Below are 25,149 nucleotides of genomic sequence, written 5' to 3' on the forward strand. Positions count from 1 at the left end.
TAAATTGGAAAAATATTTTTAGGAAATTATAAAAAAAAAATATAATATATATATATATAAAGATAAAAAATAATATAAATTATATAGTTAAAATAAGTACAAATAATAAAATTATAGAATATAATGTGTGTATATAATTATATTAAATTATAATTAATATAGTAAATGACAACATAATATATAAAACAAATTAGTATAAAAATGCATAATTACAACAAAAGTTAAAAACAAATTTAAATAAATGATCAAATAAAAATAAATAACTTTTTACTTTTTATATATTTTATAATGAATATAATTAATAAATCATATGATAAACAAAAACATTAATATGAAATTAAAATATATATAACATAAATATGAATTAAAAAATACTTGAGAATACTTAAATATGTACTTAAGAAATACAACAATATCTTTTTATTAATAAACAATATAATATAATAAAAAATATGTAAAAAATAAAATATAAGATATAAAATCAATTAATTTGTTTATAATAATGTTTATATATAAAGAACATAATAAATATAAAAACATATAAATAAAAAATAAAAAAATTTTATTATAAAAAATAGAGTATGCTTTAAAAGTAAAACGAATAAAAACTTTTTATAAATAAACAATTAAATATATTAATAATTGTTGTAATTAATAATTATAAAATAATATAAAAGAATTTAAAATGGCAATAGTATAAAATAAAACAACAATCTAAATTAAATTATTATATAAAATTAAAATTAGATAACCTAAAACATGAAAATGTTAAAAAAATCTAAAATGGCAATTTTTTTAAAAATGTAAATAAATTATATTAAATAAAAAATTATATATATATATATATATATATATATATATATATATATATATATATATATATATATATATATATATATTAGTTAAAATTAAATGTAATTATGATTAACATAATAAATATAACAACATAATATAATGTAATATATAATATAAAAGTAGATGGTTATCTTTACATTTGGTTAGTTTGTCATGTTTCATACTTGCTTTATATAAAACAATTGCGATGTATAATATGTCCTTATGTGTATACTATAGCTGTGTACGTGTGTGTGTATCAGGTTTGGATTGGTGTAATAATTGTGAGGGGTTTGTGTGTGTGTGTGTGTGTGTGTGTTCATCACATGGAATGATGCTAGTACTATAAACAGACTGAAAGGGAGAGAAACCTTCACGTTCCAAAGCTGTATGAAATATTAAATAATGAACCTGACCTTCCCTTCTCTTGTCTTTTGTTCACCTGTGATGTGGGTTTGTGTGACTAACGCAGCTTCGTTCGTCTCAAACACTCGTTCGCTAGGTTTCCATTCGCTTGCACTTCATTAGTCTTTACCTGAGGACTGAATCAGTCCGTGTTGCCTACATACTACACCTGTTTGTGTGTCTTTTCACTCTCTGTGAGTTTAATAGTCAGCGTGTTGGTGGGTTTGTTATGTTTGTGATGGTTATGCTAATGAGCGTGACTCACTGCGCTTCATTAGGTGAAGGTGTCGTATCATCACCGCCATAATTGTGTAGTAATTATATTTGCAGCGCGGTGGTTTCCTTATTTCTGTAGCGGTAACTCTCCTGCTGCTAATAATCCTGACACTGAAAGTATCCTCCGGAAAACTCCAACAGGACGCTTGTTCTGTCATGTTGTTTTATTAAAGCATGAATCATGCCTGAAATAAATCCCCAATAAATGACGTGTAGGACATTGTGGTAATTAATGCAAACGTGTTCTGGTGCGATGGGCTTGTTGAAGCTTGTTTCCTCTGGCAGTCGGATATTAATAGATATTCATTGGGTGAATCTCATGAAATCTGTCAAAATGATTTTCAAGTCGTTTTTCACCACAAAAATCAACAGAAGGAAAGAAAACATGTATTTTGCATGAAAACAGTGAACACACACACACACTCACACACACGTTGGTTTTTGTGGTTTATGGGGACTCTCCATAGGCGTAATGGTTTTTATACTGAACAAACTGTGTGTGCTATTGCCCTACACCAACCCTACACCTAAACTTATTCCTCACAGGAGACTTTGTGCATTTTTAGATTTTCAAAAAAACACCATTTAGTATGTTTTTTAAGCATTTTGTATCACGGGGACATAGGCAGTGTCCTCATAAACCACCTTCATATTGTAATACCTCTGTCATACCCATGTTTTATCCAAAGCGACTTACATTGCATTCAAGTTACAGTTTTTACATTTTATCAGCTCTTGCTCTCCCTGGGAATCGAACCCATGACCATGCTCTACTATTTGAGCTACAGGAATATATATTATATATACACATAAATACACATATATACACATATATGTATGTGTGTGTGTGTATATATGTGTGTGTATATATACATAGTTTTCATGAAAAGAATGCTACAATGGCAAAAATAGGCATTTTTTTTTCTTATTAATTTTTTCCTTCGATTTCACTGTGAAATGTTTTCATAGGATCGAATGGTTGAGATTTTCAACCAGGATTATCCATGTCATTGTGGTTTGTATTTTCAGAACCTGTTGTTGCTACACCCGAATGAGCGCCATCTGACTGAACAGAGTCTGAACCACCACGCCTTCCAGACTCAGCGCCTGACGGAGCGAAACGGCCCGCTCACACCTACACCTGTCCGCTCCTCCAAGAGGAAACCGCTCCAGGACAACAGCGCCCCCAGCAGGTCAGGAGGAGTAATGAAATCAGACTGAGAAGAGTCAATGTTACAGTGATGGGCTGTGCTTGGAATGGAAAACTAGGGTACTTATTGTATACTGGCTAATTATCTGGTTAAGTATGCAGTATTTCAAATAGTAGTATTCTATTTTTGGTGACGTTATCTTATTACATTTACAACTCGAAAATAGTTCATTTTACATTTTTAATCTAGTTTTGTGTATAATTTTTGGCTTTTGGCAGCAAATAATGAGTCTTACTTCATTTAGATTCATCATTCTGCAAGTCAAGGTCAAGTAAAATTAATAGAATGTCAATTTGAGTACGTTGCATTATGGGATACAGAATATTACACAATGTGCTCGTTGAATACTGCAAATTTTGCTACATTTAGTAGGTCATCAGGTATTAAATAAAAAAATATAGTGCAGCAAATGCAGATAGATAGATAGATAGATAGATAGATTGACAGACGGATAGACAAACGGATAGACAGACGGATAGAGAGATGGATGGATGGATGGGTGGATGAATGGAATGACAGACAGACAGATAGATCGACAGACGGATAGACAGATCGACCAACAGATGGATGGATGGATAGGTAGAGAGACGGATGGATAGATCGGCAGACAGACGGTTAGATATACAGATGGATAGACAGATAGACAGACAGATAGATACATAGATATAGATAGATAGATAGATAGATAGATATAGATAGATAGATAGATAGATAGATAGATAGATAGATAGATAGATAGATGGATAAAAAAACTATTTTCCTCAAGCAGTGTTGCATACAATCACCTAGGTTTGCATGCTTTAATTTTTTAATGGGTCTTTAGGGGTCATGTGGTCAAGAGTTCAAGTCACCATCGCTCAAACAGCCGCGACTGCTCCAGTCTGCCCCGTCACGGGCACGAAGACCTCCACCCGTCCAGCACCGAGGCATTCCTGAACGGGTCGGTGCCATCTGCCAACAGCCTGAGCCCGGTGATGCACCCCAAATCCTTTCAGCCGCTCAACCGCTCGGCATCGTGCGGTAAAGACCTGGCCAGCCTGCAGCACGCCAAAGAGGCCAAATCCAAAGCGGGTGATTTTGACTTTGGCAAACCGGCGGACGGACCGGTGCCCAAATACCTGAAATCCAACACGCCTCGCTCCCAGAACCGCCATTCCTTTGTGGAGGGCAAAACCAGCACGTTGACAGGGGAACGGGAGAAACAGAGCCGCCACGGTTACGGCGAGTCCACCGTGTCTTCGGGCGGCAAGGGGTCGTCTTCGCACCTGAGTTTGTCCAAGAGTCACGGAGTACTTAGTGATGCCAAATCTGTCAATAACCTCAGTGACATGCGACTGCACCCGGATGACCCCACTGGCTCTCCGCGCTACTTCCCCAGCAGCTGCTTGGACCTCAACATGAACCTGAACTTGCCGGCGTCGGGCAGTCCATCCCTGCAACACAGGGAGCGTTCCGGACACAGTCCCGCAGTCGGGCGTCGCAGCAAAATGGAACGGGATGGAAGCACGGCTGAGCCGTCCACCCGCCGCTCCTCATCAAGGCAGAAGAGTGACGGAAACCCTGTCGATCCGCTCGACCCCATGGGGGGACTATCTCTTTCGGCACCCCAAGAGTTCCCCTACGGCGTGGGTTACACCAGCCCGTTTTCCTCCCAGCAGAGGCCGCATAGGCACTCCATGTATGTGCGGCGGGAACGGGGGCGACCCCATGGGGGTGAGGCGGGCGGATTGGCAGTGGGGCAAGGGATTCCCTCGAGGGCCAGCAGTCTACAGCTCCTGACCCCTCAGTTACAGCATCGGACCCTGCCGAGACACATGGGCAGCGCCGTGTCGCGGGACGCAGGATTAGACGACATCAGGGTCAGTCTTCCAGACCTCTTTCACTTTCTTTAGTGATTTGCTAGCGCAGAGTATTGCAGCATGCTTTCTGATGCCTGTGAGTGTTCGTGAAGTGTGCAGAGTTGGTCCAGTGGTGGGTCTGGATCAGGAGTGGACAGCTGCAGGACAGGTCCTGAAGGGCCTGTCCTGCAGTGTTTAGCACCATCCCTAATCTGTCAGACCTGAAAAAGCCATCCAAAGTCTTCAAGTTTTCAGGTTGAAAATTGCAGGCAGGTGTGTTTGGTCAAGGTTGGAGCTATACTCTGCATGACAGTAGTCCTCCAGGACTGGAATTGCTCATCCCGGGTCTGGATTAAGTCTGGATGTGTGGCTTGTAAATATTACGCTCTGTTCCAAACCTTAATAAGCTGCCCCAGTATCTACTGTCTACATAGGCTGCTAGATTCTATGGCAACATCCTACAAAATTTAGAATTAAAATATTGGTTCCCTTTTGGTTGATGGGAGTGAATTTGATTTTAATTGACACACAGGGAGTTGAATTTGATTGGCAGGAAGAGGAATTTTCTATCTGTCTGTCTTGTCTGTCTGTCTACCCATCTCTCTCTCTCTCTCTCTCTCTCTCTCTCTCTCTCGTTTGTGTACAGTATGATGTCTGAGTGTGTTGTCTAGATAGGCAGCTCACTAGGGTTTGTAACAGGGTGTTTGTAGGAATGTGTGCGGGCGCTTTGTGCTTCACCTGCTCTCATCTCTCCATAAACAGAGCGACCCCGCGGCCGCAGAGGTCAGTCACACGCGACCTTTAATCCAGGAGTCCACACGGGACAACACCTCCGCCTTTCACGCGCCACGGCAAAAGAGCGAGGTCCGCATCATCCTGCTTTCCCTCTCTTTCACTGTCTCTATACCTCCTCCTCTTCATACTCCTCTTTCTGCTGCCCATTTTTCTGTTTGCTTTGCTCTCTCATTCAGACAGAGACATTTCGGTTGTGTTTTCTTCTGTTTGGAGTTTACACACAGGGGAAATCGTCACTGTTCACGATAAATAAATGTCTTCAGTGTTACATGCAGCACTTTTTCAGCTGGAAAGCGACTTTGACTAATGTTGATGTTGCAGGGAGGCGTTTATCATGAGCAGCTCGCAGATGACAGCGGATCTGCCAAAGAGAACCGCATGATGTACAGCGACTCAGTGCCGCGACGGGTCGGGAGCTTCTACAGGGGTCAGTCACCTCACCTCAAAAAATTTTAATTAAAAAATGTTGTCTAATTAATTTATTAGCAGATGCAATTGAACACCTCTCTGTTCCTCGTGCTGTAGTCATGTACTGTAAGTGCATGAAAAACAATAACGTAATGTGTTGTCATAATACTACAGTTATTTTGTTACGTTAATTTATTTGAATTTACAGTTTTTCTCAGTTGCTTTGGTACATTTCTCACATCATCCTTGACATTTGCAAAACGGTAAGTGCATTTCTCAAAACAACTCGTACAAATAGCACAACACCATGGATTAGCTGCAAAAGCCAGTGTCTTGCTCAAAATACTTAGTTCATCTCTCAAAAATAAATATCTGTGTCAATGAACATGTCAGTGCCATCAGAATGACAAGTCCTTGTGTCATTGTGTACGGATAAGACAGTCGAATTGCTTAGTCATGTTGTCAATATAACAGTGTAGTCTGGAGGGATGTTCTGATGTAAACAGTTACTGTGCTGAAATGCAGAAGGCTGCACTTCTTATGTATGCCATATATCCTTTCAAAAGTACAAATTTACACATTACTGTATGTGGGAAACTGATTGAACGAGACTGTTTAAAAATGTTTGAATTATTGAGGATATGGTCGATTTCCCCATTTTTAGCTGCACCCTTCAGCCACCGTAAGATTGACAACATTATTTCATCTGATATGCAGCTCTGTCCTTGGCCTCTTCCTCTGTTTTGCCTCTGTATACTTCCATGCATCCTTACTCCTCTTCTTCCTCTCGGCTGTTGTCCCTGATCGTTTTCTGGATGTTCATCCATCGTCAGAATTTGTAACTTTTGTGTTGTCCTCTGTCTATATATGCTTTCCATTTGAAGGTTCATGAAATGCACCTTTGAGCTATTTCAGAGAATTGGTTTATAATTGGTTGATCTATATTCTCTTCATTAGTGAGAGTCAAGATTCACTTGCACAATTCATGGCAAATTTATAAAAAGTCTGATAGAGATGTGTAGAAAATATGCTAAATCAACTAGATCAACCATTTTGCATTTAATGACTTGTACGATGAACTAATGACTAGATGTTTTGAGGGGTAAGACTACTGCACAGAGATCTATATAATATATTTTGAACATGACATAGGCAATTGATAATATAGGAAACAGCAGAGAATTGTACATAATCATTTGCATGGATGTACCAAAGCATTTGCAACTTGTTCAAAGAAATGAGAAACTGCTTTTTTGTGAAGATTGAACAGGTAGTTTTGAGAATTTAAATTCTGATCTGAGAAATGCACCAAAGCGACTGAGAAAATATAATTGAATAAATGTTATTATTTTATGTATATATTGTCTAATTTATTTAGTAAAAACTGCAATTGAAAACTGTTCCTCTGACTGTAGTGCATGCATAATAAATAACAACAACAAAGTAATGTTTTATCGTTATACTGGGATTTATTTGATTAATTTGTTTAATATAATAATAATAATAATAATAATAATAATAATATAAATATATATATATATATATATAATATGTAATATATATTAAGTTTATAATTCACTTTAATTTAATTTATTTTTCTGTTGTCTAATTTATTTATTAACAAATGCTCCGTACTGTAGTTCATGCATAATAAATAATAAATAAATAATGTTTTTATCATAATACCATAATAGTTATTTTGTTAATGTATTAAATTAAATTATAAAAAAATATATATTGTTTTAAAAATATTTTTTTTATTTTAATTTATTGTATTTTATTTTGTTTATGTGTTCTCTAATTTATTTACGGACAAATGCGATTAAAAATCTCTCCCTTCCCCATACTGCAGTCGTGTAATGTAGGTCATGATGCCAGAGATTTGTTAAATTTTTATTTGATTTCTTTCTCTGTTGTCTAATTTGTTCTTTAATGAATGCATGTTCCCCGTATACTGTAGTGATATATTATAGGTAAATGCAATGCTTGCTACAGTCTCTACACTGCAGGCGCGATGCAAATCAAATTAAACTGCTCCCATTATAATCAACAAAACTGTCAACACCGCATGCGTCACGGTATCTACTGCGATACAGTCATTGCATGCTAACTGTGTTGGAAGGACAATCAAAACCCAGCAAAACAAATACCACTAAAAAAAACAAAACACAAAAAGGCTGTTGTTCTGGAAGAGAGGCCGAGTGAGAAGTAATGAAAAAGTTACTATAACAGTGCAATATAATTAGTTGCTTTCTGTAACACTGCTTGATCTCCGTGCATTAATCTGATTAATATGTTGATGTTGTTTTGTTTTGATCAGTGCCATCTCCCAGACCCGATAACTCCTTTCACGAGAGTTCAGGAGTCACGATGGACAGCAGCCACAACATACACCAACCCACATACGACCCGTGGTGAGGATGATGCACTGACACACTATGATTGACCTACTGTAAATACTTTTATATGTGCTACTATTACAGAATTTGAATTAAAAAAAATTCTGTGATAACATGAAATAATAAACAGTAGGACTGTATTTTTAAGAAATGTGTTGCTTTACTGTGCTTGGAATAAACAAATTATGGAACAAATATATTTAGATTAGCTATGATGCAATAAATGGCTTTTTAAATTTATTTCTGACACTTTAGTGCATTGGACAGACAACCAGGAAGTGACAAACAGGAAATGAGTATACATTTAAAAATAAAAGTTCAAATTATTTACTCCAAATCACGTTTAATTTTAAAAGTAAAAAAAAATTTGGATTAGTTAAAAATTAAATCAAACTAATTATTGTTATAATTAATTAGAAGCTGTTTTAGAGAAATCGCAGGTGACCAGTTTCCATCATAATTCTTGTTAATTAAAACTAAAACCATTAAAACATTTTCCTTACTTGAAATAAAATAAACAGTAACTAAAATAAAATATATATTTTATTTAAGCTAGTTACCAAGGCAGCATTTCTCATTTTTGTTTAGTTTAACTTGAAGTGCTAAAATAACTAAAACTGAAACAAATAAAAGGAATGAAAACTATGTAGACAATTAAAAACAATAATTAAACGTATGAATAAAAGTATTAATAACATTAAGAGATTGTAAGCATGAGTTGTATTAGTGTATTAATCGTGATTAATCGCATCCAAAATAAAAGTTTTTGTTTACATAATATATGTGTGTCTACTGTGTATATTTATTATGTGTATATATAAATACATGCATTTATATATTTCGAAAATATTTATACATTCATAAAATTTGTTATATATAAATATATTTCATGACATTTTTTCTAAATATATAGATATATATGCATGTGACTGTGTATTTATATATTCATAATATATATACACAGTACACACACATATTATGTAAACAAAATTTTATTTTGGATGCGATTAATCGCGATTTCTCGTTTGACGGCACTAATTAAGTGTGTCTTGTTTGATGAGGACGGGGTCTGAGACGCGGGACATGAGTCCTCCAGAACCCACCAAAGAGAAAGAGAAACAAGGCTTCTTCAGATCCATCAAGAAAAAGAAGAAGAAGTCTCAAACCGTGAGTCTGTGTGTGTCTCGTGTTTTAGTTTAATGTGTGTGTAAGTGACTAGTAGACCAGACCCGTCACCCGACTCGACCCAGCTTCTTCAAATCACATGATAGCTTTGTGAGAGAACAATCCAAAATTTAGGTAGTTTTGTTTACGGAATATCACTTTTTTTTTTTTTTTTTTTTTTTTTAAAGACCAAAAAGTTGGATTCGATATAATAATTATTTAACCCATAATCAATATTCAGTTGTTTCTAGAGAGTTTCTCAGGAAGGGTAACCAGTTTGCTGGGCTATTATTGTTAATTAAAACCAAAAGCTTTTTGTTTTTGCTTAAAAATAAAATAAACATTAAAATAAGCATTAACTGAAATCAAATAAAATATTTAAAAACTCTTATTTTATTAAGTTATCTGGAAGTACTAAAATAACTAAAACTAAAAATGTATATTAAATTAATATTAAAAATATATAGACAAAACTAAAATAATAAAAGTGACAAAAACAAACTCACAAAAACTTTAACAAAAATGAAAATGTAAAATATTAAAACTAATTCAGAATATTAAAAATAAAAAAATGGATTTGTCATGATATGAAAAATATTAATTATAAACCCTAATAAATCTAAAAGTTCTAGAGCTTTAATATCTGTAAATTAAGCTGATTAGTTTGTAGGTTATTGTAGGTTATTAAAAATATAAAATACAAACTATATTAAATATAAAATAAACATTAACGGAATTAAAAACTTGATGTGCTAAAATAACTGAAACTAAAGCTGAAATAAAAATGAATAAAAACTATATAGATAAGAAAACCTAATAAAAATATAAAATTAGTTCCTATCATAAAACTATTCATATAAAATATTTAAATAATAATAATATTATGATGTTGTGGAAAGCCATTTAGTGTTATTGCTATGTCTAATCTGGTTAATTATAATGAAATAATCATCATCATAATAAAATGTAATATTAATATTAGTATGAAAATGAATATAAACTAGTCATAAAAAACTAAATATTAAGTAATGCTTAAAATAATAAATAAGGGCCCGGTTTCACAGACAGAGCTTAGACTAAACCAGGATTAGGCCATAGTTCAATTAGGACATTTAAGTCATTTTTATGAACGTACTTAGAAACCTTGAGACAAACAAAGGCACTGATATATTTTAAGATCAAGCGGTGACCGCAAGTTTATTTCAGTTAAAACAACTCAGACATAGATTTTAGTCCAGGATTAGATTTAAACCTGGTCTGTGAAACTATCTATCTGTCTGTCTGTCTATCTATCTATCCATCCATCCATCTATCTATCCATCCATCTATTGTTCTATGGTTCCATCCATCCATCCATCCATCCATCCATCCATCCATATCTCTATCCATCCATCCATCCATCCATCCATATCTCTATCCATCCATCCATCCATCCATCCATATCTCTATCCATCCATCCATCCATCCATCCATATCTCTATCCATCCATCTATCTTTCCATCCATCATTCTATCGTTCTATGGTTCTATCTATCCATCGTTCTATCCATCGTTCTCTCCATCCATCGTTCTGTCCATCCATCCATCCATCCATCCATCTATATCTCCATCCATCCATCCATCCATATCCATCTATCTATCGTTCCATCCATCCATCCATCCATCCATATCTCTATCCATCTATCTATCGTTCCATCCATCCATCCATCCATCCATCCATCTATCTATCGTTCCATCCATCCATCCATCCATCCATCCATCCATCCATCTCTATCGTTCCATCCATCCATCCATCCATCCATATCTCTATCCATCCATCTATCTTTCCATCCATCTATCATTCTATGGTTCTATGGTTCCATCCATCCATCCATCCATCCATCCATCCATCCATCCATCCATCCATCCATCCATCCATCCATCCATCCATCCATCCATCCATCCATCCATCCATCCATCCATCCATCCATCCATCCGTCCGTATATATGTATGTGTGTGTATGTATTATAATATTATGATAAAGTAATATATTAAAAACTATAATAATATGATGTTGCAATAAACTATCAGTGTTTTTACTCTTTGATGTGCTAAAATAACTGAAAATTAATAAAAACTATAAACAAAAATAATAAAAATGATAGAAACTAAATTAGCAAAAACTTTTACTAAAATTTAAAATTAACATGGAAAACATATAAAAACCCATTCAAAATATTAATGAGAACTAACAAAAAAATAGAAAATGTAAAATTCAAATCAAATTCCAAATATGAATAGAAACTCTAAAAATGATAAATAATAAAGATACTTGTATGAGCCCTAATCAGACAGTGCGTGGGGTGGCGGATGTGCTGCTGTTGTGTGAGTGTTGTGCTCTTGTATTGCAGACAGACGCTGATGACGAGCGACGGCCCATCGTGAGGAAAGCTCTGTTTCCTCTCTTTCACTCTCAGAGGAGCTTCGCCCGCAGCTCCTCTGAGAGAGAGCGTCCCCTAGTGGCCACAGCAATGGTACACCAGTCTCACACACACAGATAAAGGCTTTGTCCAAATACCCACACCTGCAGCCTTTTCACTTGACCACTTGACTACTTAAATGAAGTATTTCCTGTGTTTGGCACAAGTATTCAAGTGAAGACCGCAAGTGTGTGTCGAACTTCTCATTACCTGATGGGACACACTTATAGTGTTGTAAAAATGCAAGTGTTTACATAGATTTATTTTATTTTAATTTGAAATACTTAGCATTTTTAAAAGCAACTTCTAAATGTCTGTTCATATAACATGACATAATTTTAATTTGTGGTGCTTCTAATTAAATGATAAAAAGCAGTTACAAATGTTGTACAAAATACAGTTGAAGTCAAAACTTTACATACCTTTCACAATCTGCAGAATGTTAATTATTTTGACCAAGATAAGAGGGATCATACAAAATGCATGTTATTGTTTATTTAGTATTGACCTGAATAAGATATTTCACATAAAAGATGTTCACATATACAGGTCCTTCTCAAAAAATTTGCATATTGTGATAAAGTTCATTATTTTCTGTAATGTACTGATAAACATTAGACTTTCATATATTTTAGATTCATTACAACACAACTGAAGTAGTTCAAGCCTTTTATTGTTTTAATATTGATGATTTTGGCATACAGCTCATGAAAACCCAAAATTCCTATCTCAAAAAATTAGCATATTTCATCCGACCAATAAAAGAAAAGTGTTTTTAATACAAAAAAAGTCAACCTTCAAATAATTATGTTCAGTTATGCTCTCAATACTTGGTCGGGAATCCTTTTGCAGAAATGACTGCTTCAATGCTTCAACCAAATTATATGTGATGTCTAATTATTATATTAATATTTAACTTGTATTGGAAAGGTTTCCGTGACCTCTCGCGAGATCTCGGCAAATAGTCTCACGATTTACTTCCAGAACATGATGCATGATTTCTCTCCGGAGCAGTATTTGAGATAGTGTGCGTTAAGGGCACTGTACTTTGCTGTTTTTAAGACCTTGCGCACTTCCTGTCGTGGGCACGCGCTCTCAAGTGGCCAAGACCCCAAGTGTGGGTATTTGGACAAAGCCACAGTCCTCTAACACACACTAAACCGCTGTGCTGCATGATTAACCACACTAATCACTGGGCTGGGCGCGTGTCTCCTCATTGGCTGTCAGGTCTGTGATGTCATCATCTCATTAGAATAACTCCGCCCATGTCTGCATCCTGTGGTTTGCATGTTTCCCCGCAGAAACAGATTGTCATATATGTCATATTACAGACCAAAATCAAAGGAGAACTGTAGGAAATTATATTTTGCTTATAGAAAATGAAGCATATTTACTGTAATTTTCATTTCTGAAATGTGTTAGGATTGAGTCTCCTTTTGTTGCATCTTTGAGCCAGGTGTAACAAATGCAAATAAACAACACTATATTATTGTAAAATGCAGTTGTAAGCTGTAGCATGGTAGTATTTGTGTTGAAATTAACTTGTGCTGCTTTTAATGAGCAAAATAATGTCCAAAAAACATGATTATTTTGGTTATTATATTACAGAAATTAGGGTTATCTTATTTTTTTGTAACATAACTAAAAATAAATTGAAAATAATAATTTAAAAATAATATGATGTTGTGAAAAGCCATTACTGTTTTTACGTGATCTAATCTGGTTAATTATAATGAAATAATAATCATCATTATAATAAAGTGTAATATTAATAATAGTATAAAATTAATATTAAAAGTAATAATAATATTAATATTAAGTAATGTTTACAAATAATAATGTTTAATAATAATAATGTTGTAAAACACATTAGTGTTTTTAATGTCTAATTTGATTAATCATCTTCATAAAACATAATATTAATAATAGAAAGAAAATATTGTATTATATATATTAATAATCTAGTAAATAATAACAATCATCATCATAAGTATGATTAAAGTAATATAAAAAATTATAATAACATGATGATGTTGTGAAAACCCATCAGTGTTTTTACTGTCTAATCTGGTTAATAATAATATGATGATGAAAAAAGTAAAAGTATATAAAAACAATGTTAAAAAGTAAAAAGCAAGTACTGTATTGGGGTTGTGTGTTGTGCTGCTGTGATGAGGAGGTGATTGACAGCGCTGTGCGGCGTGTGATTGGTCAGGTGTCGAGCGAGGGGCCGGATCAGGTGCTGATGCAGAAAGCGTCGCGCTCGTACACACACCAGGGCAGCAGACATCGCACCCGCAGCCGCGACCGAGAGCGGGAGCGAGACCAGGATCCGGAGCGGGATGCAGACTGGCCTGTGGAGAGAGCGCCCGACACACACTCACAGGTGCTCACTCACACTCCACACGACTGGATCCTCAGCAGAGATACACTCACTGCCACACTACAACAGCTTGAGTCATTGAGCCCCACTTTAACTACTATCTACTTACATTTAAATTAATCATTAGGTACAATGCACTTATTGTGTACATGTTTTTACATTGTACTTATATTTTTAAAAATACCTATGTGTAATTACATCTTTAATTTTTGTAATTATAATTACACTGTTGACCTATCCCTTACACCTTAACCCACCCTTAAACCAACCCATACCACCAAACCTGTCCCTAACCTTACCCGTATCCCACCTCAATAGCAGCAAAGTGTTTTGCAATACAGTATGAACACTTATTTTTTGATGTAAGTACATAGTAGTTAAGGCCACCTAATATAAAGCGTGACCCAAGGTGCTTTACATAAAAGACCTTCATGTTAATATGCATTCGGAAATAATACATGCATACTAGCATTTACAAATGTGGGGTCGGTAAGATTTTCTAATGTTTTTAAAAGAGTCTCATCTGCTCACCAAGGCTGCATTTATTTGATCAAATACAGTAAAAAACGGTGAAATATTATTATCATTTAAAATAGCTGTTTTCTATGTAAATATCTGTTAAACTGTAATTTATTTCTGTATTTTCAGCATCATTACTCCAGTCTTCAGTGTCCTTCAGAGATCATTCTAATATACTGATTAAAGAAACATTTCTGATTATTATTAATGTTGAAAACAGTTGTGCTGCTTCATATATTTGTGGAAACTCTAGCCCCCGGTTTCACAGACAAGGTCCCAGACTAAAATGCATGTTTGAGCGGTCTCAGCTGAAAATATCTTGCTCTGACATATCTTTAAATATTGTTCTGTGTCTAGATGCACACCTGTAATGTTTTCTTCGAAGGCATTTTTTGTAAAAGTTGCTTAAATATCTTAATTTAACTAAGGCCTAGTCCTGGTTTAAGCTAAGCCCCGTTTGTGAAACCGGGCCAAGGATTTTTTTTTTCAGCATTTATTTGAAATAGAAACCTTTTGTAACATTATAAATGTTTTACTGTCACTTTTGACCAATTGAATGCGTCCTTGATGAATAAAAGTATTATAAAAAAAAATCTTACTAACCCCAAACTTTTGAAGAATAGTGTACAACTATACAATAATATGATAAAATAAAAATTAAAAAAAATCTCATGAACATGCCTTAATTAATGCAGGAGTCTCCAACCCTGCTCCTGGAGAGCTACCATCCTACAGATTTCAGCTCCACCCCCAATAAAACACACCTGAACCAGCTAATCAAGGTCTTCAAGGCTACTTGTTCATTTCAGACAGGTGTGTTGGAGCAGGGTTGGAAGTGAAATCTGCAGGAGCAGGGTTGGAGATCCCGGCCTTAATGTATCATGAGCCTAATTTACATAGAAAGTAACAGTGATTTTTATTATTACAGGAGCATATTAGTTATGAATATATTTTATAGACAGTGCTGTGACGCATGTACTATAGAGCTATTCCAAGAAAAACAAATATTATACTTTACATGATTTAATTTAATTATAATCAATATGAAAGTATATTTTAGATTTGAAATAACACCTGGAATTGTTCAAATCATCTCACTTGCAGGAATAAAATACCCACACAGAAATAATGCATAATAGGGTTTATTAATAGTACACTTGTGTGGTTACAGCTCAATATGTTATATAATCAAAAGAGTCAGATTTGGACTTTTATAAATAATGCATTAAATTGCATATACAAATCATAATATACATTGATTATCTATAAAGGATTCAGTTTTTAATTCTTTTATAAACATATTAAGTTATAAATGTTGTAAATTATATAAATAAATTATATGAAAAATACTTTTTAATTTTTATAAATTCTGTAGTAAATTACTAATAAATAAATTCTGTATAATATAAAAAATATGAAAAAGATTGTTGATTTTTTTTATAAATTCTGTAAAAAAAAATACTAAATTACTATGAATATATAAATAAATTCTATAAAAATTCAGTTTTTGATTTTATAAATTCTGTATTAACTTGTAAATAACAAAGTATATATAAAACTTTATTTAAAATATAAAAAATTTAGTTTTTCAATTTTAAAAATAAATTCTGTAAAATTACTTATAAATTACTTGCATAGAGATTATGTAAATTATATAAATATATAAATAAATAAAAATATTATGTTTTTGATTTTTAGAAATTCTGTATTAACTAATAAATAAATTGTACAAAATATTTATAAAAAAAATTCAGTTTTGATTCTTATCAATTATAAGTATAATAAATTATGATTTCTAAATTAAATGATAATAAACGATGTATAAATGATCTGAAAACAGTGCAGTGAACACATTGTGCTGTAGTTTTCATCAGTAAAGTAATGGCTTGTTTCTCTCTCTCAGCCTCTGAAGTCTTTGCGGAAGCTGCTTCATCTCAACTCCTCGTCCTCCAACCAAACCTCGTCAGATCTCCACTACCCCCTGCCTTCCTCCAAAGGCGGCGGGAGCTTCGTGGAGCCGCGTGGCCTCGGCTCCATGCAGCCCAAGGGCCGTCCGGCTGCGTACGGGGCCCCGGGGCCCCTGGAGTCCGGCTGGCACTCCAGCGCTCTGGGCCGTCCCGAGGGAAACCCATATCCCGACCAGCTGACCTCCAAACCGGGCCCCAACGGCTTCGCTCGCCACTTTCGTTCACGTTTGCCAAACCTGAATGACCTTAAAGAGACGGCGCTGTGAGTCCAACTCACCCCTGATGGACCTTCTTTTCTTGCGTATTAAGGATAGGCCTATGTCTTTATTTTGGTCTCTTTCTTTTTTAGTTTTTAATATTTGACTTCTTATATTATTTATGCACTGTAATTACTGTATTTTTTGTTATCGGATAATACAGTCTAAAAGCAGATGATATAGCTCTATGTAAATGGGAATATATATAAATGTATAGCACTGTATGTGCGGCTTTAGTTTCTACTCTGGTTGTAGTATATAAATATATCTGATTCTGCATAGTTACTCTTATATTTGGCTAAAGGTTCATGTATAGATGACAGTATTGACATTTATTTTATAGTTATAGAATAAGACTACAGTATATATAGATATTACAACTTTGTCTTTGAGTATTTTCTGTTTACAATTCAGTGAATATCAGTAGATATTAAGAGTAACAGTAATTAACGGTAAGAATGCGCGATTATATGTGCGTGTGCTTCCCAGATTGCGCACATATGTTGCTTTAAATGTCATATTTATGTATAAATTAATGTTGTGAATGTTATACGAACACACAACAGGGACGACAAACATTAGCAAATATTTCCGATTTTGAGAGCAGACTTTTGTGCTCACCGAAGCTGTAATTGTTTGATTAAAAATACAGTAAAAACAGCAAAATTGTGAAATATTTTGACAATTTAAAATAGCTGTTTTCTAAGTGATTATCTGTTAAACTGTAATTTATTGCTGTGATGCAAAGCTGTATTTTCAGCATCATTACTCCAGTCTTCAGTGTCACATGATCTTCAGAAATCATTCTAATATACTGATTTACTGCTCAAGAAACATTTCTGATTATTATCAATGCTGAACACATTTATAATGTTACAAATGTCATCAAAGAATCCTGAAAAAAATATTGAGTATCAATAATAGAGTGATTATAATGATTTCTGAAGATCATGTGACACTGAAGACTGGAGTAATGATGCTGAAAATTCAGCTTTGATCATGGAAATAAATCACATTTTACACTATATTCATATAGAAGAGTTATTTTCAATTCTAATAATATTTTAAAATTAATTTTTTACTGTAATTTTAATCAAATAAATGCAGCCTCGGTGAGCAGAAGTGACATTAAAATTCATAATTATACCAAACTTTTGACCCATAGTGTACTGCAGATGATAAAGGGTCTAAAAATGACAGAACAAAACATATGTGCGCTATCTGGGTTTCGTGTGGGTCTTTTGTTAGTCTTTACAAATCACAGCCACTGAAATTTCTTAAGCCTTTAAAATAACAATTGAAGCAAAAACGTCAACCAGATCTGACCAAATCAAATGAAATGGTGTGACTCCACCTGCTGGCCATATCCACTGCAAAAAAAAAAAAAGTCAGAGTATATGATGCCTTTTTTATTTTTAAAGCAAGATTACTTTTTACTATATCTTATCATTCTTTGATTCCCTCAGGTATAGAGTTCTTTGAACACTGCAAATACAGTTTTACATGCAATATCTGGATATCAGATGTCGAAGCTCTTTAGATTGTTTCATGTTTAGGGAAATAGAGCCAGTGTGTGTATACACAAGGAGGAGAAATAATAATAATAATTTATACATTTTATGCAATATGTAATTTCACCTTCGCCAGATAATCTTCTAAATAAAGCTCAAGGTTCCTGGAGGCGTATTGCTTCCTCTCAGCTGGTTTCTACAAATTATTCATATGTCAGTCGGGTACAAGAGATGTCAAACGCCAGGATTTCCTGGAAAACCAAGCTCGATTACACATCAGCGATATGCATCTCTTTTTATTTTCAGAGATATGTATAGGAATTATCCTCGAATCATCTAGATTACTGAGAATATTGATATATTGATTATAAACGAGTCAATTAGCCGCTAAATCCATCACTGTGTCTGAAGTTTATTCATCCGTCTCTTCTACTGCCACACGTTTCATATCGCAGGATTGTCATGACGGATGGTGTTTCACTCTATAATCATGTGTTTTTCAGCTACAGTGAGGAGTTGAGATTCGTTTAAATAACCATAAAACTGTCTGTTTTTTAAAAGAGTCCATGAATAAAACCAAATCAAACGTGAACTGTCCTTTAGTAGTGCACTTGAATGTTTTTTTGTAAAATACTACACTAGGAGAGCAAATGCAGGCATTGCATAGAATGGTTTAGTTTTTGCAAGCAGACGTCTTCATTGAACAATTGCAAAGCTAATTTTAGCGTTGCCTATCATCTCCTACACCCTTGATGTTAGCACATGCTAAAGCTTGTTGTTGTCTTATTTGAAATGACTTATTTCAGTATCAATAGCAGTTACTAGGTTGGCACATCCTGTCAACCCATCAAAAACAACGTTCCCATTTGGTTATTTTGAAAACCATATAAGAACATTCTTGGAACTGAAAATTAACCTTCCCACACAAACAAGCAAGCAAAAAACAAAAGAACAACAACAAACACCTAACCTTCCCAGAATGTTGCAGGGAGGTTTTGGTTATAACCTAAAGAGAACCTATAGGCCTACAAAACATTCCATTTAGATTTTATCTTTAAAAGCTATAAACTAACCTCCCCAGAACGTCGTGATAACCTAAAGAGAACATTTTGGGAATTGTTAGCTGGGCGGTTAGTAATTTTAAGACAGGATTTTCCATTTTGTGTTATACCTGATTAGCTCAACACTGCATAAAATGCTAATGTCTCTCTAACATGGAATTTTTCAAAAAGACACAGAGTTACATCAATGTTTGAGTCCTCTTCTGGTTATATTTACAGCAATTTATTAGATAATAGTAGTTTATTTTGGTTGTTGTACTAAGTCAGAAACCTATGGTAAAGATTTTTAACAGTTTTAAATGCAGTTACTAAGAAGCTTGTTTCTGACTCTATTATTGAATCAATATGGAAATGACTCAATTATTACCGCTCTACCTTAATATGCATCGTTCAGAGGCGAGATGAAAAGAAAATGTAATGAAAAAGTAATTCCCCTCAGACATGCATTCATATAAACTCCAATTGTATCGTGATTTGTTTGTCATCTCAACCGATTTGAATTGTCACATTTTAATCAATTTTCAACCGGTTCTCAGTTAATCGTTTATTATCATCATTAATTATTATTTCAGAAAGCAAAATGGACTGTTGCTCTTGTAAACTTTGCAAAGATCAGCAAGTCATTGATAATAAACCATCCCTCTTGCTTTGGACCAAAAATGGTTATTTGTTTTATTTTGTACACACCGAAGCTACAGTTATATGGCATTATTTCAAATGGCCTGTTACCTACTAATCAGAGTATTTCACTTTAGTGCCTAAAGCTGTTCTTAACCCACGGTGCATTTGTTCATGCACATGAGCAGCTCCAGGCGTAGGGCGATGCGCGTGTGCCAGCCCAGAGGAAGGACCCGCAGATACCGCGCCACGATCGGCGGACGCAGCAGGTTCTGGACCGTGGAGGATCGGTCCGTGTTTCCATAAAACACCTGATGGATGAACACAAGCCGTAAACATCATATACTGGGTTCATGCCAGTATACTCACTACTGACTAATCCAACATTGTCATTGCTTTTTCTATTCTATCCGTTTTCTTTTTATTATGTAACAATAATTAAAAAAACCTTGCTATGTGTAGTGCCTTAAAGGGTTACTACACCCCAAAATGAAAATTGTCATTAATCACTTTCCCCCACGTCGTTCCAAACCCGTAAAAGCTTCGTTCGTCTTCAGAACACAATTTAAGATATTTTGGATGAAACAGGGAGGCTTGTGACCGTCCCATTGACTGCCAAACAATTAACACTGTCAAGGCCCAGAAAAGTATCGTCAAAAACGATGTTACGTCACTGTAATTTTACGAAGCGACGAGAATACTTTTTACATGCAAGGAAAACAAAATTAACGACTTCATTCAACAATTCGTCTCCTTCGCGTCACTGTAGCACCATTTTGGAGAATATCTGCTGGACGCAAACTGCGTACGCTGTTCTGTATCAGACGCACCACACGGATAAATTAACGTTGAAAACGTATCTGTGTGGCGTAGCTGACACAGAACAGTGTAGCAGGTTGCATCCAGCAGATATTCTCCAAAATGATGCTAAGCTGACATGGAGACGAATTGTTGAATGGAGTCGTTATTTGTGTTTTCTTTGCGTACAAAAAGTATTCTCGTCGCTTCGTAAAATTACGGTGATGTAACATCATTTTTGACAATGTCTACATGGGCCTTGACAGTGTTAATTGTTTGGCAGTCAATGGGACGGTCACAAGCCTCCCGGGTTTCATCCAAAATATCTTAAATTGTGTTCTGAAGCTTTTACGGGTTTGGAACGACATGGGGTGATTAATGACAACATTTTCATTTTGGGGTGGAGTAACCCTTAAAGCTAACTGAGACTTGTTATAACACTTGCTTTTTTGTTGATTTTGTTTGCTTTTGTCCTCATTTGTAAGTCTCTTTGGATAAAAGCGTCTGCTAAATGTAAATGTAAAAACATTAGCTATGTTTCCATCCAAAAATGCAAATTTAACTTATGCGCAAAAGTGGAATATTGCATAGAACATTTGTGAAGAAAGCACCGTTTCCATCCAACGAGTCAAAGAGAACAAAATCGTCACTTCCTGATAAATAAAGACAAATGTGTTTCCATCGTAGTTTGTTCAATTTTTATTATCAGATAAAAAGTTTATCCTACTCAATTGTGCGCATACGTTTTTTTTTTAATGCACATTTTTAGTATTTATGCATATCTTGGTGTTTATTTATGTGATATTCCGAAATGTGCATACGAATAGGTGGATGGAAACATAGCTATTATCTCCCGGGTTCATAGACCAGGCTTAATCTTAGTCCTAGACTAAAATGCATGTCTGGGCTGTTTTAACTGAAAGAAACTTGCACTGACTTGTCTTAAAATATCAGTTTCATTGTTTTGTCTCAAGATGCACAGCACTAGTGTTTTTATCGAAGGCATTTTACTTAAATGTTCAAGTGAACTATGGGCTAATCCTAGTTTAACCCAAGTCCTGTCTGTAAAACTGGGCCTATCAGACATGTGCCCTGTGTTTTGGGATAGGAAAGTTTTAAGAGGAATCCTTTTGATTGTACTCAAAACACTCATGTATTTTAAGGCTTTTACCCTGTTATTCCCGGTCTGGTCTTTGTAATAAATCCAGTTGAGGTTGTCTTGGGTTCGGTACTGCAGGCTGTATTTCGTTGTCCATTCGTCAGCATCACAGCGGCCCTGAGCCAGGATACCCGAGACCACCCGCACCTCCTGGAGGTCGATCTGAAGCCACTGATTCGTGTCCTGGAATTTGGACAGCCAAGCACAGCTGCGATGGAGCAGAGAGTCAGTCAGAGTCCGCTTTATGATGACCCCACACGAGTTAAATCAGATTTAGCACTGGTCATTTTGGTAATGGTGTCTTTAATGTCAGGCTGGTTTAGTGCTGCTAGAAGGTTTTTCTGAGATACTTACCCAAACCCCTGACTGTTCAGTCGGGCTTTATTTGGGGTCCATGAGGAGAACCAGCCTACGTACTGATCCTGGTTTGAACAGGTAAGCTGCTCCGCCACCACCGACCCGGACTCAAACCCCAGCGGCTTGTGGTAGGGACACTCTGATTGGAAACAAGGAGCATGGAAACCATCAGGTCATGCTCACATCTCAAGAACAACATGTTCAATGTGATTTACACAAGCAGGACCATCATCCACCAGTTCCTGGAACTCAAACGGTAAAACAGGAAGTGATGTATCATGATGCATTTTTGTAGGCCAAAAACGGAAAGTTAGGATAATAGAAAAAACCCAATAGGAATTTTTCCAATGGCTTTAGGATTGTTGCAGTAAACAAGCTCTGTAACCAATAAAAGTTTGATTCTTAGACATTTTGTTCATCATGATAATCTTCACAATTGAAAACAACTGACGCTTAAATACAATCGCCGTAAGTAAAATGCTAAATAAAGCCTATTAGCAAATGGCTTTTTCAAGACAAGTAAATGCAGTTTAAGGGATATTATGGATATATGTGACCTTTAACAAAAAAAAAAAAAAAGTAATTAGTAGCACGGGGATATTTGTAGCAATAGCCAACGATTACATTGTATGGGTCAAAATTATCAATTTTTCTTTTATGCCAAAAATCATTAGGATATTAATAAAGATCATGTTCCATGAAGATATGTTGTAAATTTCCTACCATAAATATATCAAAACAATTTTTGATTAGTAATAGGCATTGCTAAGAACTTAATTTGGACAACTTTAAAGGTGATTTTCTCAGATTCTAGATTTTCAAATAGTTGTATCTCAGCCAAATATTGTTCTATCCTAACATCAGTGGAAAGATTATTTATAAATCTCAGTTTCAGGAAATTGGCCCTTATGACTGGTTTTGTGGTCCAGGGTCACATATTTCATGTTGTAGAATATAACATGAAAATATCTTGCGCTTATTTAAGACCTTATTGGAAGCTTTTAACCGAAAAACCCATTGACTTCAAGAAGATGGAAGCACAAGTGATAAAACACAATTTTGCAATTGGCCTACATAAACGCATCATCCCTGCAGCATCCAGAACATGAATAAAATGAACACAAACTCATGCTTTGAATGTCATTATCATATTGAATGAATGAATGAATGAGTCATTTATATAGCACTATATTGTGTATTGCTGTCACCTAAAGCGCTTTACAATTATTAGGGGGGGGGGGGAGTATATGGTCATATATGAGTCTTTTCCAGACTATGTGAAGATCAGGAGCCCTGTTGATTGGCATTTCCAGCAGTTTGTGATGGGGCAGGACAGGCGGACCTATTTCAGGCCCGGTAATCTGGGCATCACAATCATTAGTCATGAGATTATCCACTGGCACTCTTTACCCTCGTTCAAAGTCACTGTTTCTCACTCGTTCTCATTCTGATGGTCTCTTGCTCATCTCATCTCATCAGACAGTCCTCTAGTTCTCTTTTTCCTGATCTATTAATAATTTGATAATTTGATGTCTGCTTCTCTGTCAAACTGAGGTCAGAGGGTGATTCATCTGTCATCAGTTTTAGCTGATGCATCATGGATGATCGTTATTCACGTAATCGCACGAAAGCCTCTTGGCTTCATGCCCTGAATCAGTAAGCATGCACTTCTGAAGAGACTGAGAGATGCTCTCATCTTGCAGTGACGATTAATGCTTCCGTTCACTGCATGACCTTGCATGTTTTTACCATTCAGCACCCACACAGGCCAAATACAGACATGCATGTAATGCTCTGCAAGCGTGTGGTCCTGTTGAGCATGCTTATATTCACGATTAAAAAAAAACTGTAACTGCATGTAGTCCTCATAAACATTCTAGGTTCTTTAACTGCACACATCTAAAGCTTGATCAATATATCAAATTTTTATTATGATATAGTGCATAGCAAAACATGTTGCTGACAGCAGGACAGGGCAACAATTCAATAAACAAGAAATATTAAGTGATTTGAATTGTAGAGACAATATTGTCATTTTTACTCTATTTTGCTAACAAAAATGATTCCAAACAAAGCCATGTTGTGCATCTCTGCAGCAGTTTCCTTACTGAAAACATTTGTCTTTTAAGCAAATCAGGCGAGTCAGTGATTCACTGATCTATTAAAACGTTTCTTTCTTCATTATGAATGAATCGGTCGTTTTGAAAGAATGGATTTAACAAATGACTCAGTGACTCACTTATTAGTGGCTTGCTGCCACATACTGGTAATTTTTGTTTAAAATTATATTTTTTTCCTCTTTTTTTAAATAATTTATATCATTTTTTAAATAAAGCCACTTAGCCAATATAACTTTTAAACACACACACACTCACACACACACACACTTGTATTTTCACCAGCTAAAAATGGTTTGGAAGCAACGTCTCCAAGATGCTTCAAGAAACCTACCTGCAAAGCTACCTGAGAAACTCTGCTCAAGTGCACAGAGGGCAAAAGCTGCTTTAAAAAGCAAAGGATGCTTTGGAAACGTGTTCAATTGAGAAAGAAAATCTATTTCATTATTTTTGACAGCATCCTCATTTTACACGATTTTTACATAAGTACCTATAACTTTTCACAGTACTGTAGCTTTGCTTTCTTGAAGCATCTTGGAGGCGTTGCCACAGTTCTTCTGGGTTTAGTCTGTCTCAGTTTGTTCTGTTTCTTCATGTCGTTCCAGACAGACTG

At 35.1% G+C, this 25,149-nt stretch overlaps 2 protein-coding genes across 3 annotated transcripts in view; one reads left to right on the forward strand and one right to left on the reverse strand.

Moving 5' to 3' along the window:
• The window catches only part of LOC306859205 (cyclin-dependent kinase-like 5), a 50,234-nt gene extending 30,098 nt beyond the window's left edge, over nucleotides 1-20,136 (forward strand). The window contains exons 10-18 of the mRNA XM_079400113.1: nucleotides 2,545-2,708; nucleotides 3,550-4,585; nucleotides 5,327-5,428; nucleotides 5,681-5,786; nucleotides 8,088-8,181; nucleotides 9,228-9,333; nucleotides 11,721-11,843; nucleotides 14,005-14,175; nucleotides 16,595-20,136. Coding sequence (XP_079256239.1) covers nucleotides 2,545-2,708; nucleotides 3,550-4,585; nucleotides 5,327-5,428; nucleotides 5,681-5,786; nucleotides 8,088-8,181; nucleotides 9,228-9,333; nucleotides 11,721-11,843; nucleotides 14,005-14,175; nucleotides 16,595-16,924 — 2,232 coding nt within the window. The 3' untranslated portion in view covers nucleotides 16,925-20,136. The remainder of the gene's footprint in view (nucleotides 1-2,544; nucleotides 2,709-3,549; nucleotides 4,586-5,326; nucleotides 5,429-5,680; nucleotides 5,787-8,087; nucleotides 8,182-9,227; nucleotides 9,334-11,720; nucleotides 11,844-14,004; nucleotides 14,176-16,594) is intronic.
• The window catches only part of LOC306859206 (retinoschisin-like), a 6,931-nt gene continuing 1,474 nt past the window's right edge, over nucleotides 19,693-25,149 (reverse strand). The window contains exons 4-6 of one of the 2 annotated variants that reach the window (XM_079400114.1): nucleotides 22,417-22,558; nucleotides 22,075-22,270; nucleotides 19,693-20,416 (exon numbers count right to left, since the gene is read on the reverse strand). In XM_079400114.1, the coding sequence (XP_079256240.1) occupies nucleotides 20,258-20,416; nucleotides 22,075-22,270; nucleotides 22,417-22,558 (497 nt within the window). In that variant the 3' untranslated portion in view covers nucleotides 19,693-20,257. The remainder of the gene's footprint in view (nucleotides 20,417-22,074; nucleotides 22,271-22,416; nucleotides 22,559-25,149) is intronic. The other variant, XM_079400115.1, reaches the window with a different exon arrangement.

Source organism: Barbus barbus (genome assembly GCF_936440315.1).
Source record: "Barbus barbus genome assembly, chromosome: 40".
NCBI lineage: Eukaryota > Metazoa > Chordata > Actinopteri > Cypriniformes > Cyprinidae > Barbus > Barbus barbus.